This window comes from Phocoena phocoena, chromosome 2 (genome assembly GCF_963924675.1).
Source record: "Phocoena phocoena chromosome 2, mPhoPho1.1, whole genome shotgun sequence".
Lineage (NCBI taxonomy): Eukaryota > Metazoa > Chordata > Mammalia > Artiodactyla > Phocoenidae > Phocoena > Phocoena phocoena.
In genome coordinates, this window is record NC_089220.1 from 86739167 (window position 1) to 86756345 (window position 17179).

Consider the following 17179-nt stretch of genomic DNA (forward strand, 5'->3'; position numbering starts at 1 on the left):
AAGCGGAGCACAGGTTCCGGACGCGCAGGCCCAGCGGCCATGGCTCACGGGCCCAGCCGCTCCGCGGCATGCGGGATCCTCCCGGACTGGGGCACAAACCCATGTCCCCTGCATCGGCAGGCGGACTCCCAACCACTGTGCCACCAGGGAGGCCCTAGAATTTTTTTATCTTGCAAAACTGAAACTGCCCATTAAACATTAATTCCTCTTTCCCCCTTTTCCCAGACCTTGGCAACCATCTTTCTACTTTCCATTTCTATGATTTTGACTATTATAGATACTTCATATGAGTGAAATCATACAGTATTTGTCATTTTGTGACTGGTTCATTTCACTTAACATAATGTCCTCGATGTTCATCCATATTTCTAGCATGTGACAAGATCTCCTCCTGTTTAATTTTTTTTAATTAATTTGTTTTTTCCCATATTTGCCCCTAGGTTCTTCATGACCATTTCTTTTTTTTTCTTATATTCCATATATATGTGTTAGCATACAGTATTTGTTTTTCTTTTTCTGACTTACTTTACTCTGTAGGACAGACTCTAGGTATGGGAATAAATACGCAGACCTACTAGAGAATGAACTTGAGGATATGGGGAGGGGGAAGGGTAAGCTGTGACAAAGTGAGGGAGTGGCATGGACATATATACACTACCAAAAGTAAAATAGATAGCTAGTGGGAAGCAGCCGCATAGCACAGGGAGATCAGCTCGGTGCTTTGTGACCACCTAGAGGGTTGGGATAGGGAGGGTGGGAGGGAGGGAGATGGAAGAGATATGGGAACATATGTATATGTTTAACTGATTCACTTTGTTATAAAGCAGAAACTAACACACCATTGTAAAGCAATTATACTCCAGTAAAGATGTTAAAAAAATTAATTTATTTTTGGCTGCATTGGGTCTTCGTTGCTGCGCACGGGCTTTCTCTAGTTGAGGCGAGTTGGGGCTACTCTTCATTGCAGTGTGCGGGCTTCTCATTGCAGTGGCTTCTCTTGTTGCAGAGCATGGGTTCTAGGCGCACGGGCTTCAGTAGTTGTGTTACATGGGCTCAGTAGTTGTGGCTTGAGGGCTCTACAGCCCAGGCTCAGTGGTTGTGGCACATGGGCTTAGTTGCTCCGCAGCATGTGGGATCTTCCTGGACCAGGGATTGAACCCATGTCCCCTGCATTGGCAGGCGGATTCTAAACCACTGCGCCACCAGGGAAGTCCCTTCCTCTTTTAAAGGCTGCATAATATTCCACTGTCTGTATGTGCCACATTTTCTTTATCCATTCATCTGCTGATGGACATTTTGATTGCTTCTACCTCTTGGCTATTGTGAATAATGCAGTGAACAAAATGGGTGTAAAGATATCTCTTTAAGATCCTGCTTTGAATTCTTTTGGATATATACCCAGAAGGGGGGATTTTGATGGATCATCTGATAATTCTATTTTTAATTTTTTGAGGAATCTTTGTACTGTTTTTCCATAGCAGCCAAACCATTTTACATTCCAGTAGTGCACCAGGGTTCTAATTTCTCTTTATATTCATCAACACTTCTTGTCTGTTCTTTTGTTAGTGATTATCCTAAGGAGGTAATATCTCATTGTGGTTTTGATTGCATTTCTCTAATGATTAGTGATGTTAAACATCTCTTCATTTGCTTGTTGGCCTTTTGTGTATCTTCGTTGGAGAACTGTCTATTCAAGTCTTTTGCCCGTTTTTGAATTGCATAGTTTTTGTTGTTGTTGAGTTATAGGAATTCCTTACATATTCTGCATATTAACCCCTTATCAAATATATGATTCGTGAATATTTTCTACCATTTTGTGGGTTGCCTTTTCACTCTGTTGATTGTTTCCTTTGATGCACAGAGTTTTTAAGTTTGATGTAGATTTGTCTGTTTTTGCTTTTGTTGCCTGTGCTTTTGGTGTCATATTGAAGAAATCATTGCTAAATCCAGTGTCCTGAAACTTTCCCCCTATGTTTTCTTCTCTGTTTCATTAATAGTTTCAAGTCTTATGTTTAGGTCTTTAATCCACTTTGAGTTAATTTTTGTATATAATATAAGATTATTGTCCAACTTTATTCTTTTGAATGTGGATATCCAGTTCTCCCAGCACCATTTGTTGAAGAAACTGTCCTTTTCCCATTTTGTGGTCTTGGCACCCTTGTTGAATATCACTTGACCATGTACATGTACATTTATGGGATCTATTCTGTTTACTGGTCTGTAGTATCTGTCTTTATACAGGTACCACACTGTCATGATTACTGTTGCTTTGTAGTATGTTTTGAAATCTGGAAATATGAGGCCCCCAACTTGGTTCTTTTTTTAAAATTATTTTTGGCTGCATTGGGTCTCTGTTGCTGTGCGTGGGCTTTTCTCTAGTTGCGGCGAGCAGGGGCTACTCTTCATTGTGGTGTGCGGGCTTCTCATTGCAGTGACTTCTCTTTGTTGCGAAGCATGGGCTCTATGTGCATGGGCTTCAGTAGTTGCGGCATGCGGGCTCAGTAGTTGTGGCTTGTGGGCTCTAGAGCACAGGCTCAGTAGTTGTGGCACATGGGCTTAGTTGCTCTGTGGCATGTGGGATCTTCCTGGACCAGGGCTTGAACGCGTGTCCCCTGCGTTGGCAGGTGGATTCTTAAACACTGCGTCACCAGGGAAGTCCTGTTCTTCCTTTTAAAGATTATTTTGACTGTTTGTAGTTCCTTGAGTTTCCATATCAATTTTAGGATTTTTTTTCTATCTCTGTAAAACATGCCATTGGGATTTTCATAAGGATTGCATTGATTGAATTCTATAGATCACTTTGGGTAGTATAGACATTTTAACAATATTAAGTCTTCCAGTCCACAACCACAATGTCTTTCCATTTATTTGTGTCTTCTTTGGTTTGTTTTAGTAATGTTTTGTAGTTTTCAGTATACAAATCTTTCACATCTTTGGTTAAATTTATTCCTAAATATTTTATTCTTTTTTATGCTATTGTGAATGGGATTGTTTTCTTAATTTCCTTTCTGGATTGGTTATTCTTAGTGTGTAGAAATGCAACTGATTTTTGTGTGTTGATTTTTGTATCCTGTAAATTTGCTGAAATTGTTTAAATAGTTTTTTTGTGTGTTTGTGGAGTCTTTAGTCCTACCCAGTTTTCTAGTCCTACCAAATTTACAATACTGTGTTGAATAGACATGGCAAGAGTAGGCATCCTTGCCTTTTACCATATCTTACAGGAAAAGCTTTCAGTTTTTCATCATTGAGTATTATGTTAGCTGTGGGCCTTTCATATATGGCCTTTATTACGTTGAGATAGTTTTTGTCTCTTCCTAGTTTGTTGAGTGTTTATCATGAAAGGGTATTGAATTTTGTCAAATGATTTTTCTGTACTGGTTGAGAGGATCTTATGATTTTTTTCCTTCATTCTGTTAATGTGGTATATTACATTAACTGAGTTTTATATGTTGAACCATCCTTGCATCCCAGGTATAGATTCAACTTGGTCATGGTGTATAATCCTCTTAATGTGCTGTTGAATTTGGTTTGCTGGTATTTTGTTGTGAATTTTTGCATCAATATTCATTAGGAATATTAGTCTGTAGGCTTTTTTTTTTTTTCTTGTAGGTTCCTTGTCTGGCTTTGGTATCAGGGTAGTGTTGGCCTCACAGAATGAATTGGGAAGTGTTCCTTCCTCTTCAATTTTTTGGAAGAGTTTGAGGAGCACTGGTGTTAATTCTTCTTTAAATGTTAGGTAGAAATCTCCAGTGAAGCCATCTGGTCCTTGGATTTTTATTTATTTTTTTTTTTTTGCGGTACGTGGGCCTTTCACTGTTGTGGACTCTCCTGTTGTGGAGCACAGGCTCCAGACGTGCAGGCCCAGCGGCCATGGCTCACGGGCCTAGTCGCTCCATGGCATGTGGGATCTTCCAGGACTGGGTTAAGAACCTGTGTCTCCTGCATCGGCAGGCAGATTCTCAACCACTGCGCCACCAGGGAAGCCCGTGTCCTGGGATTTTTTTGTTGGGAAGTTTTTGGTTATTATTTTAATCCCCTTACTAGTTATAGTTCTATTTAGATTTTCTATTTCTTCATGGTTCAGTCTTGGTAAATTGTATGTGTCTGGGAATTTAAAAAGAATAATTATTTTTTGGCTGTGTTGGGTCTTAGTTGCAGCATGTGGGATCTTCATTGAGGCATGTAGGATCTTTCGTTGAGGTGTGCGGGCTTCTCTCTAGTTGTGGCATGCAGGCTTCTCTCTAGTTGCGGCATGTGGGGTTTCTTTTCTCTAGTTGTGGCGTGCAGACTCCAGAGTGTGTGGGCTCTGTAGTTGTGCATGGGCTTAGTTGCCCCTCAGCATGTGGGATCTTAGTTCCCCCACCAGGGATCGAACCTGTGTCCCCTGCGTTGCAAGGCAGATTCTTTACCACCGGACCACCAGGGAAGTCATTTGTCTGGGAATTCATTCATTTTTTTCTGGATTGTCCAGTTCATTGGTGTATAATTGTCTATAGTATTATAATCTTTTTAATTTCTGTGACATCAGTTATAATGTCCCATTTTCATTTCTTATTTTAGTGATTTGCATTTCCTCTCTTTTTTTTCTTAATCTAGCTAAGGGCTTGTCAATTTTGTTGATCTTTTCAAAAAACTAACTCCTAGTTTATTTTTTTTCTGTTGTTTTTCTATTCTTTAATTCATTTATCTCTGCTCTAATCTTTATTATTTCCTTCCTTCTGCTGTCTTTTGGTTTTGTTTGTTCTTCTTTTTCTAGTTCCTTGAGGGGTAGTTAGATTGTTGATTTTTAGATCTTCCTTCTTTTCTAATGTTTACTGCTGTAAATTTCCCTCTTACTATTGCTTTCACAGCATCCCATAGATTTTGGTAGGTTGTGTTTTCATTTTTATTTGTCTGCAGATATCTTCTAATTTCCCTTGTGATTTCTTCTTTGAGCTCCAGATGTATTTTTAACTTTAAGGTTGTATGGAACATAAAATGATTTCAGGGTTTGGTTATTAGGGGAATACAAATATGGGAAATAGCAGATCCTGTTAAAACAGCAAAAACCTAGATTATATATTTCTTTGTTCTAGGTCTTCTTCTGTTTGCATGTGCTAGAAAAAAGGAGGGGAGTCCACTGAGCTAGTAAATAGTGAACAAAAAGGTGCCATTTCAATAGACATTTAGTGACCATCCACTGAGCACAAACCACTATATCCAGCACTGGAGATTCAAAAATGCAGAATACATCATCTCTGTCCTGAGTTTCAGTCTTGCATGAAGGATGAGATTAGGTTGTTGGTGATGCAGTAACTTAATGAAAAGAAACTTGGCAGAGAATATCAGCATTTAGGAGCAATGCCATCTTAACCCTCTGCCCATGCTACCTGGAGTTATTTAACACTACTGTCCTTTAAAAAAATCGTTTTTTTTCACTAGGCACAACACCATTACTGGGAGATGGCTGACCAGGTTCCAAGCTGTGTGGGACCCTAAACAAGAAGACTGTATCATAGTCGGCAGTATGGCCCATCCACGGCGAGTGGAAATCTTCCATGAGAGAGGAAAGTGGGTGCACTCTTTTCTTGGTGGAGAATGCCTTTCCTCTGTGTGTTCCATCAACGCTATGCACCCAACTCGGTATATTTTGGCTGGAGGTAACTCCAGTGGGAGGATACATGTTTTTATGAATTAAGAAAGTTGCGGAGTTTTTGGTTTGACAACACTGATTTGTTCAAATTAATCAGTGTCTAAGGAGCCCAGTAATTCACGTGGCTTAGTCTGTTTACTTGGTAATATGTTCTATTTTTAGCAAATATAAAATTGCTTTGTTAATAAGAACTGTGAGCAGAAGGTACTTTTAGTAAGAGAAGGCTTGGAGGTTGTTTCTATAGGATGGCAAGGGAATTAAAAGGGGAGACTGTGATGCCTTCAGCACTTTTAATCAGGCAGAATGTTGAGAAATTCTAACATAAATTATAAAGCTTTGGGTGATCAGTATTTTGGTTGTTTTTGTGGTTTTGATTCTATAGTGATATATAGATTTGTGGGGTTTTTTTTTATAGTTTGCAGTAAATATTTATTTCTAGACTCATACACTGGAAGGGGTCCTGAAAGGTCATCTAACTCAGTGACTTTGAAACTTTTGAGTTTTTAAACTGAGCACCTTTTTTCCCCCTTGCCTCTAAATTAAATCTTACATGAAATCCCAAGAAATTGCTGAGAAGCTTTGGTTCACTTGGGCAGGGCCTGTGTCTGTGTGTGTTGACCCTTTCCCTCCCGCTCCTCTACATGGCTCCTGAGACACAGCCAAGGAATCCCAGGGCTTGTAGGCACAGGGTTTGGATCTACCTGATTGTTGTAATCCAGTATGAGATTACCTTCAGACCAGTGTTTCCCAGACTGTGGTTTGTAGCTGTTCACATGAAATCAGTTAAGTGGCCATGAACAGTGTCTACAAAAATGAAAAGGAGAGAAATAGTAAAGAATAGCAAACTTAGAGTAAGTATTCTTTTGTGAAACTTAGTTCCCTATGCATACATATTTGTAGGTATACATGCATACGTATATTCTGATGTAAAATGTATTTCTTTATTACTGTGGTACTGTGGGTCATGGTTAAAGAAGTAAAAGCTCCTGACTTAGAAAGTCATAGACAGCCTTATCTGTCCCTGTCTTTAAACTCTCCAGAGGAGATTCAATAACCTGGGGAAGTGTTATGAAATACCATTTTTGGAATTTCTTCATGAAATTTTTTTTTCAGAAGCTATGGCAATTTGAATGTGTCTGTTGTTGGATATTGCTAAATCAGTGACTAATATTACTGTGTGACCTTACCTATCCAACTTTTTCCATTGTTCTTCATTGCCAAACTACTACTGAAAGCCTGTTGTAAATAGCTTCAGCAATATGTTTGATTTCTAAGAGGAAATATTAACTTTTCATATTTGTATATCACAGAAATAAAGTGACGTGTTTCATTTCCTTGAAGAACATTTTTTTCTTAAATAATTTCCTTCTAAATAAAGTCTAAATAAGTTTTGAGGCTTAGTTTATTAATACATTGTGGGAGTTTAGAAGGAATAGGATTTCTCTATTTTCTTGGTGATATGAATACAGGAATTGATAAGCAAGGTGGAAATATTAATTTATGAAATGCAAAAAGTAAGGTTATGTGAGGTTGAGGTATATTTAAACTGTCCTGGAAATAGTAAATGAAACCTTTAGGCTCCCTTTCCCTTTTCCACGCCACTTAATTTTACAGGTTCTAGAGTAGCTAGTTCTGTGGGAGTTGTTCTTTTAAGATGTTGAAAACTACTCTCAATCAAATTAGTACTATCACTTAAGCTTTGAATACTTGGTGGTATACTTGGTGCTAATTGCCTGGCTTCTGCACTAAATGTTAGCAAATTCTTGATGTTTCTCACCTTTCTGGTTTCTTTTGCCATTGTAGCTTCATCAGCTGTGCTATTTATATCCCATTCTACTTAACAGAGTTCTGTCTTCTTGAGGCGGTGCAGGAAGGAGAGAAGGAGGGTGAGTGGGGGACTTGTTTCTTGGTGATAAGCTCTATAAAGGAGCAATTGTTTAAATCTAGAAAGCACGTAAAGGACAGTTGCCTCCCTTAGGACATCCTTAAACTGTATTCTGTTGTGAAAGGCACTTCTCCCAGAGACTCGCTTAAAGCTGTGTGGCTTCTGTAATTATGTGTGTATTATGATTGCTCTCTCCCTTCCAGATAAACCTTTTTTGTTAGCTGGCCTTTATAACATCTCATAAGCATGTAAGCTCTGAATTCTTCTGTGGTTATTTTCTTTGAGATGCCTGACCTTTTTTAATGTGATGTTAAGGAGGAAGGAGATGATCTCATTTGGGGTGGATGGAGAGTTGGTCAGACTAAGAGAGACCACAAATGATTAGGAACTGATAGAATCTGAATTGCTTAAGACCCATTTTAGTATTCTGTCCTTTGAGTTAACCTTTCCACAGAGAAGACTTTGCAAAGGTAGTTCTCCAGGAAAGCAGAGAGCTTTAGGGCTGTGGATACAAAGGTTTAAATACTTTCAGCCAGTGTACAGTACATGAGAAGAGGAGGAGGGCAGAAACATGTGCCTTCTGTATCAAACTTGAGAGGAAGAAGTATATGCACTCTGTCTTCAGATTCCAAAAACGTAGGCGTCTCGTTTGTTAGGCTGTCCCTTCTGATTTAGTACTTTTGTTTTTCCTTGTTAGTACAGAGTTGATGGCCAGTAATGAGTTTTAGTTTTAAGACAGCATAGACCCATAATTCTGGTTCATGTGGCTGTAAATGTTTGACTTTTCAAATGAAAAGGTGGAATTTTGTGAGGAAGATAATATTTAGCACAGTTACACAGGAGGAGTAAAACATCTTAAGGTATGTTTTCCTAAAATGGAAGCTGTGCAAGAGGAAATGTTTTAAAAGTATCTTTTGTGTGTTTTACTCCACTCCATCAGCATGTTGTAGGGGTGTGTAGAGGAAGCCTGTTCATGAGCTAAAACCAGAAGTGTGTTCAGGTGTAGAGGGGCTTGGTTGTGGTTGAGGCACCCTAAGCAGGGGCCTTGAAAGGATGTGTGCATAGGTGAGTCGTCATTAGTTATCCAAAGAAGGGCTGTAGGGACTTCCCTTGTGGCACAGTGGTTAAGAATCCGCCTGCCAATGCTGGAGACCCGGGTTCAAGCCCTGGTCAGGGAAGCTCCCACATGCCGCGAAGCAACTAAAGCCAGGGCACCACCACTACTGAGCCCACGTGCCCTGACTACTGAAGCCCGCGCACCTAGAGCCCGTGCTCCACAACAAGAGAAGCCACTGCAATGAGAAGCCTGCGCAGCGCAATGAAGAGTAGCCCCCGCTCGCCGCAACTAGAGAAAGCCCGTGCGCAGCAACGAAGACCCCAATGCAGCCAAAAATAAATAAATAAGTAAATTAATTTTTTTTATAAAAAGGGCTGTAGCTGTAAGTCTGTAGGATCATGGGAAACCACTTGCATCCAGTGGTTCTCACGCTTTTTTACTCTTCAGATCACTTTAAGCAGAGACTCCTGTCATTAAAAAAAAAACACAACTTCCCTGGGGACAGGGCACTGGATATCATTTTATTTTTTTATTAATTAATTTATTTTTGGCTGCATTGGGTCTTCGTTGCTGCACATGGGCTTTCTCTAGTTGCAGTGAGCAGGGGCTACTCTTTGTTGTGATGTGCAGGCTTCTCATTGCAGTGGGTTCTCTTGTTGTGGAGCACTGGCTCTAGGCACACAGGCTGTAGAGCTCAGGCTCAGTAGTTGTGGTGCACGGGCTTAGTTGCTCCGCGGCATGTGGGATCTTCCCGGACCAGGGCTTGAACCCGTGTCCCCTGCATTGGCAGGTGGATTCTTAACCACTGTGCCACCAGGGAGGTCCCTGGATATCATTTTAAAGGTAATAGGAACCTCTTAAAATTTGGAAGTAAGTGACATAACCTGATCAGTGCTTTAGGAAAATGATCTAGTGGCAGAATGGAAGGTTGGAAGGCAGGTAGAACTGAAAATAGGAAGATTAGATAATAAGCTAGTACAGTGGACCCTAGTCTCACCTTTTATCCTCATGGAATTCAGAAGGCCATTACCAGTCCATAGCTACAGAGTGATGGTTACAGAATCAGAAGAGATAGTGTTAAAGGAATGTATGTTGTTAAGTTGTAAATATGAGGTTTGTAATTGTAGTGGTGATATCATTCTGTTCCCTTCATAGGAAGTGTTTGCTGTTCTCTCTCTTACTCCAGGCTTACAAACACTGGTGCAGAAGCTGGACCATCTAGATTCTCCTTTGGGCTCTGAGACTGTGTGTAACCTTGGGAAAATCATTTCTTGGTTTTCCTCATAAGAAAAATGTGGTCCAATTCATCTCCAAAATTATTCCACACTTACAGCTTCTAAGTTCTTAATAGTATTTATTTTGGGGGGAAGAACAAGGATAATAGATGGCTATAAACAAAATGATTATTTTAAATAATTCCAGTCGCAGACAGCAGTCAGCTGTGTAAATCCCACTGGTATCCTTTTATCTATGTGTTGTTAATTTTAAGGAGGAGAAAGTGAGATAGGCTGTAAGTTAAAAAAAAAAAAAAAAGAGTCCACTCTTCTATGATATTTAAATATTTATTTACGTTTAAAAATAATTTTCATGGCACCAATGATTTTACGCTAACTACATACTGCATATGTAGAAAAAAGTACATTGCTTTGAAGGAAAATGTAACTTAGAATTTTTGGCACACAAAAGGTTAACAACTATATATATTTTTAATGAAACTAAGAAATTCACATTTGCAGGTAGTTTACCTTCTGCTTAAAGATGCAGTACACTATTCTTTAGTAAGAGTTTTATTTCCTCTGATAGATGAAGCTGTGGAAACCACTGCTTTTTCTACAATGAGATCAAAACTAATTTTGAGAGAAAATAGGAGACATAGTGGAACACAGTAAAATCAGATTAAAAACTTGAACAATTTTTAATGATGGGGAGATAGCAAAAAAGACTAGTCACCAACAAAGGAAGTTTGTTATTCAAGCACTATTTGAAAAGCAAATTGAAGGAAACTTTCTATCTGTATTTTGTGGGATAAGCCCTGGAAAAAAATAACCCAAAAGTTTCTGTTCAGAGAGCAAAATCCAGCTGTAGGAAGTGGCATGGACTATTGTACTGTTAGAACTCTAGACACAAGTACGTACCAGGATATGGAATACTGCATCTTTCTTTAATGTGAATATGAAAGGTGAGAGTCGAGGCTATCACTCACTGCATAGAAACACCATATTCTACAGACTGAGGTAGGAACACTACACTAAAAGGTAATCTGCTATGTTGCATAAGACAGTAGATATCCAGGTTAAAACCAGCCCCCTATTTCCTGACAGCCTTTTCTTCTCTGAGTCTACTTTTTACTCCAATCCTGTGCTAATATAGCCTTTCCTGTGTAGATGACAAGTGGCAGTGGCTAGTTGGTTCTAAGCGATCCCTAATCTTTACTAGGCTCTCCCTCATATTTTGTCTTGTCACTTTTAAAATAGATGTTTGTAATTCTGCCCAAATTGTTGCTGGTATGGAAATGATCAGACAGGCCCTCTTCCATGCTTAGATTCTGGCTGCGTTTGAGCATTCCAGCGGTTGATCTTGCTCATCTTGGCATCAGACATCTCTTTGCTGGTTGGTTGTTCGAGCACCCTTTAAACAAGCAACCCCAGTGCCTCTACTGGGAAATGATCCCGGATCTTTAACACATGTCAGGAATTGGAGCAGAGCTGACCCTCTTTCTGCTTACACACTGGTAAGGAGCAGTTTTACTGTCTAGATCGGGGTTGGCAAATTATGGCCTGTGGGCTCAATTCAGCTCACTGTCTGTTTTTATAAATAACAATGTTATTGGAACACAGCTTTGCTCCTTTGTTTATGTATTACCTATGGCTGTTTTGTGATAAGATGGCGGAGTTGAGTAGTTGCCGAAGAGTATGGCCCACAAAACCAAAATAAATAAAAAAAGTATTTACTATCTGGCACTTTACAGAAGAAGTTTGCCGACCCCTGGTCTAGATAAAAGGGCAATTAAAATTTTGAAACACAGCACCACCCCCAACCTTAAAAAAGGAAAAACTCCGTTTATCCATGGCTATTAGATTCTATATATGGACATGGTTCTGCTGTCTCAGAGGACAAACTAGGGGAAAGCAGATCTACATGTGACTCATTCTGTCCTGCATTTGAGGCTCCCCAGCCTCACAGGGTGTCAGCAGCTGCTCCACTGTTATGTGGGTCCCAGGAATATGTCCACTGACTGTCCTTACGTAAGTCCTCAGGCCCCAGATGACTTAGAAATCTCTCCCTGAGATGAAAACAAGATCTTGTGTGTGAGTGGTTGTAAGAGTTGCAGAGCTCGGGCCTCGGACCCCACACTCACCCTCCACATGCTGCTCTTCTGCATGGAGCCTCGGCAAGGATGGTAAGTGCTTTCCTACAACTTTCATTTTCCCAGTGCAGAGGATGACGCTAGGGGGCAGTATTTCTACATCTAAATCTTGGTCTCTGCCACATTCACCTTTTGTAGGCATCTCTTAGAACTCCTATTTAAAGAGATTCTTTTCCTGGTCCCTTCCCAGGCTGTTTGTTGATCTTGGAATTCTATTTTCTGAAGCTTTTTATTCTCAGGATCAGTTTCTTCCTTGTGTCGTTTAAGTTCGTCAGGCTCTATTTTTCTTAATCCATAAAGTAAAAACAAAATACGAATTGATAAGAAAATACATTTTGTTTGTTAAAATATAAATTGAAATAGTCTTTTTTGGGGGGGATGGTGTTGTACAAAATAAGTACTGCTCTGTGACCTCAATGGTCTCTCAGGTACCTTAGCTCTGGTTTCTGTTAACTACACTTAGTCCTGCATTTCTGACAGTTCTATCCCTGGCACCACCAAATTCACCTAATGCTTCTGGAGCACTGTAAAAGTCTTGAGGGTCTTCAGAAAAAAACCCTCACAGAAGTCTAAGTTCATTATACAAAACTCATGGTGATGCCCACTAGGATCTAGTCTAAGGGGACAGACTTACCCCACCCCTGCTGCTGTAGTGGTGGTCCCTTCAGATGCCCACTCTGCTCAGATTTGAAAGAAATAAAAGGAAAAGAAAATCCAACTCAGACCGTCATAAGAAGCAACTTTCCATTTAATCATTCTACACGATGTTTACTTTTTTTTTAAAAGCTCTGTCTGGGAAGAAAACCTAGACAGTCCCCATTGTCCAGACCCCTGGCCTGCCCCGCTGAGGCTGCAGTGATGAGTCTACTGGAACTGAGTAGGAAAGCTCCTGCAGAATACAGAAGACAACAGCTCTCTAGTCTCCAACTAGTGTCCCATCTACTAGGTGACACTACTGCGAGAATCAGTAATAATAAAATAAATTATTTTTGATATTTTCAAAATAATACACATCTATGAAAAATCAAAATTCAAAACCAAAAATTTTATCCTGCAAATTGGGAGGATGAGAAACAGAGTTGCCGAGCCTTTCTTGAAAGAACCTCTGAAGGAAATGAGTTTTCCCAGTTAGTTTAGACAAGGCATGAGCCTATCCCTTTCTTCTTCTGGGAAACGACCCTCCTAGGCTGTGGACTTTGAGTCATGAGAGGAGGACTTGGTACATGTGCCGATGGTTCCGCGATGGGTCCCATTGCTGGGAATGGGTAGCCGGGCTCCTTGGTCCACCTGGCTAGTTATTGGGAGGATTCATGCCTTCTCAGGTGTCAGTGAGCAGGCTCACCACTGAGCGGATTTTGCAGGCAAACCATCGCCTGAGGGGACAAAAGTATTGATAGTGGAATTGTTCAAACTCGGGGGTCTGGCGGATATCGCGGAAAAAGGCAATGTCAAGGTCGGACTCAGTAAGGATGATCAGGAGGAGGAGCAAAACAAAGAGGAGTCCCATGGTCACAAGGAGCAAACGGAGGACACTTAAAACAAACTTATTCACCTGTTCCTCCTCTGGCCTGCCGTGCCCCTGACACAGGGCCCTCAGCTCTCCCCCAAGGGCCTCCATCTCTGCAGCAGTTGGGGTGCTGGCCTCACACTCCTTCTCCTCCTCAATGCTGCAGGTGGCCCCATTGATCTGCCGGGAAAGCAGCATCAGCTCCAGGCTGTGCTCGGCCACAGGGGTGGGCAGCACGCTGTCTGCAGGGCTGTAGGCCTCATCCGCGATCACGGCGACTCGCTCATTGCTGTCTGCCCGGCTGCTTCTCACGTGAGGCAGGAAAGTGTCCCCGTGGGAGGAGGTACGTACCGGGGTGGAGTGGGCACTGTCCCGTAGGGACTCGAGGCCTGGAAAGGCAAAAGGAAAATGAGCAGGCCTTCTGTGTGCCGGCACCCACTTCGCTGTCAGGCGGAGGCAGCACCTATCCTGCTTTATCAGGTCACTAAAATCTTAGGAGAAGCCCCTTTGCACGCCCCACGTGACCAGTAGCAATGGCCACTGCACTCTGTTTTGATGTATCAAGAATAGGACAAGAGAAGCAGCAGGAACCAGAGTGGCATTGGTTGCAAGTTTCTTTCTTTTTGCTTATAGTTTTGGCCATATTGGTTAAAGATTCTGCCTTTCTTGCCTTTGGTGTCTTGGGCCTGGCTTTAGCCCAATTTGAAAGAGAATCGCAGACTATCCCTGACCCAACCAGAGCTGGGGTCATGGTTCAGGGAGCCGAGGGCCTTGAGAGGCAGGAATGTGGAGGAGACTGTGTTTTGCCCAGCTGGGCCTCATCAAATACAGATTCTGGAGCCGAGTGTCCTCCTAACAACACGGCACACAGCTCCTTGAGCTCATGAGCTCATCTTTTGGATTTCTGCAGTTGCTATCAGTCTCCTCAGCCACCCAGCTCTAGCTGTCCTGACTTTGTGGGAGGTAAAAACCTGATCTCTTCCTAAGTGCTCTCCCTCTCTTTTCACCTTAGACTGAGCCGGGTCCAGAACAGGCTGACAGCTCCCCTTGCTTTAGCTACTCCAGAGTACAGAGTGGTCTCTGAGACGATCTTGTTGCATCAGTGGGAAATTCTCTTACATTAGTTAGGAGGAAGGGTCTTCTACCCCTAAAACTACTCATTATCTCTTTACTTTCTTAGATGGAACATTTCTTTCTTTCCAGGGCTCAAAGTTCTAGTAGGGAAGAACAGGAGCTGGTTACCCCCCTCAACCAAACAGCAGCCACCCAGGCCAGAGGATGTCAGAGCTGAGTCACCAAGTGTGGCCCATGTCATAGTGCTCCCAAGGAAATGGCTTCTTGTTTTCAAGTTCAGTGTCTGTATTTTCTACTCCTGGCCATGTTGGTGGTCCCAGAGTGGCTCTCCCTGCTTTTGTGGTCCACATCAAGAGAAGCTCGTCCCCTTCTGTTGTTCTGAAATCGACCCTGACTGCCCCAGACAGCTGGACACCCAGCTAGTAAAGGTAAGACCTAACCAGGGCCAATTACAGAGTTTTCTGGTTCTGGGCTGGCTTCAGAAGCCCCAAGGTCTCTTTTAAAAGGTGCCAGTAACATTTCAGAAATAGTGTATCTCGTCTTCCTTGGCTTCCTTGGTAGGTAGCCAGTTGCAGCCAGGCCGCCTGCCTGCCCAGCCTGCTGTAGCCCGTCTCGGCATACACACAGTAAAAGATTCTCCATAGGAACGAACCCTGGGTTACGAACGAGTGGCTGGCATGGGTAGGGGAGATGGCAGCCCCCTGCTATCTGCCTCTGCTCCCCACCACCTCACCATTAGTATATTAGCAGCAGCTCTCAGCTCCTGCTTTCAGAAGCTGCACGGTCCTGGCTGTATTTCCTTTGTCCCTATGCTATAAGATACTTAAATTTGTATAATGTTTAAAACTTTTTAAAGCACTTCCATTTTATCTTTAAACAACTTCATGAAGTGGTGAGGGCAAGAGGTTACAGTCACGTGGTTGGTTGTTACTGGCAAAGACAAGGTTAGAATCCAAGCCTCTTTCTATTCCATGGTGCTAATGATCATGCAGTTGGATTCCGGGGAGTGGAACAACAGGCCAGGATGAATTAAGTCAACAGCCTGCACCTGCCTTAGACTTAGGTCCCAATTGCCCAAGAAACTGTTGTGAAATAAGGTGAAATTAAGAGCCTGTCCCTTGTTCCAGAGCCTTTGATGTTCCTCTGTTCTCTGTTTTCCCCAGTGTTCCTCCCTTCTTCCCTCATTTGCGTGTGTGTAGCATGAGAAACACGTACCTGGGAGTGTGAAATGGGTTTCGGATAAAACAAACCTTTCCAGGCTCTGATCTTACATGTTGCTGGCTCAGCTCCTTTCCCAAGTACTCTTCTGGCTCCCTGTTCTCTGGAACCTCAGCCCTGTTGCACAGGGCACCTCACACCCTTTCAAGGGCTGTCCCCTCACAAGGACAGCTCTGACTACCAGATCTTCCAATGTATGACCAGCATAGCTGCCGGAAGCCACTTAGTGCAATCATAGCCTGGCCTACAATTCAGCCCTAAGCCTGCTGGGGAAGGTGAGGGGCAAAGGCTGTGACATCAGAAAGAGCTAATCAGAGGGACACCAGAAGCCACATTATAGTGAGTTGTTGGTGCTCTCAGTAAACAAGATAATGGCTACATATGTATTTCTAAGTAGAGAGCCTGACAAACAAAATTACTCAGTAAATGTTAGTCTTCTGTTCCCCCAACAGACCTCACCTATAAAGTTAAGGTTATTCCTATGCTAGGTTAGTCCTGTACAGAATTTCAGGTTTCACTAGAAACCACCACTCGCCTCAAACCTGTTATTCTGGGATGGATGGGGTGGGTGCCGTGGGTGGGATCTGGGTGAGTGGCACAGCAAAACAGAGGGTGTCTTTTTACCTTGGAGGTGCTCCAGCTGATCGCCTTGCCCAGAGGTGGCTCCCAGTGGGCCAGGGGGCACAGTGGTCAGGAGCCTACCCTGGAGCCGGGGCCCCATCCTCAGGATGCGCACACTCAGGGGCCGAAGGCAGTGATTAGTCAACCGGAGCTGAACTCGGACTCTGGTGTGAATCTTAATCAGACTCTTCCCCATAGTGGCCCAGGAAGGCAGGTACTTTTTCAGTGGAAATCAGCTGATCTCTTCATGGGAACCAGCCAGGCGGGGAAGGTACAGAGGGAAAGGATGGGAAACCAACTGATCTCACGCCATGGCAGCCCTTTCGCAGTGCCTCCCATGCTGGAGAGAAAAGGTTGGCTCTGAGAGTCTCAGAGCAGACTGAGCTGCAGGGAAAGAGCAGCTCTGAGAGGCCAGCGTTATCAGGGGACTGGATTCAGTCAGAAGGACTTAGAGCTATAAAAGGTAATGGTTTCCCAGCCAGTAGCTGTTTCCCTGAGGCCCGTATAAGGGCCCCAGACCTCTCAGAGGGTGAGGAACAGAGAGGGCAGGGAATAATCCCAGAGAGTAGGGGAAATCGGGACTGTACCAGAAAATCCAGGACGTGAAGCTACAAAGAAAATGGCTTTGGGTTGGGTGGCTCTGAAGTGTAAGGCGGTGGCTCTGGGGCTGGAAATGGGCTGCGTCCCCTCCTCCACTGGGATCTACGCTATTTATCTGGCTGCCCCATGGGGCACAATGGGTGAAAGGAACTGACATACCTGAATGTCCTCTCTGGGTCAGGCCTGTGCTAATAACATGTGTTATCTTGGCATCTCCT

At 42.7% G+C, this 17179-nt stretch overlaps 2 protein-coding genes across 7 annotated transcripts in view; one reads left to right on the forward strand and one right to left on the reverse strand.

Moving 5' to 3' along the window:
* The window catches only part of WDR76 (WD repeat domain 76), a 70624-nt gene extending 63881 nt beyond the window's left edge, over positions 1-6743 (forward strand). For both annotated transcript variants that reach the window (XM_065872185.1, XM_065872186.1), the window contains exon 13: positions 5422-6743. In XM_065872185.1, coding sequence (XP_065728257.1) covers positions 5422-5677 — 256 coding nt within the window. In that variant the 3' untranslated portion in view covers positions 5678-6743. The remainder of the gene's footprint in view (positions 1-5421) is intronic.
* A 5809-nt stretch (positions 6744-12552) lies between these two features.
* The window catches only part of FRMD5 (FERM domain containing 5), a 343195-nt gene continuing 338568 nt past the window's right edge, over positions 12553-17179 (reverse strand). For 2 of the 5 annotated variants that reach the window (XM_065871165.1, XM_065871166.1), the window contains 2 exons: positions 13494-13837; positions 13267-13314 (listed from right to left, as the gene is read on the reverse strand). In XM_065871165.1, coding sequence (XP_065727237.1) covers positions 13267-13314; positions 13494-13837 — 392 coding nt within the window. Of the gene's footprint in view, positions 12619-12671; positions 13838-17179 lie in introns of those variants that run through there. The other 3 variants (XM_065871164.1, XM_065871162.1, XM_065871163.1) reach the window with 3 other exon arrangements.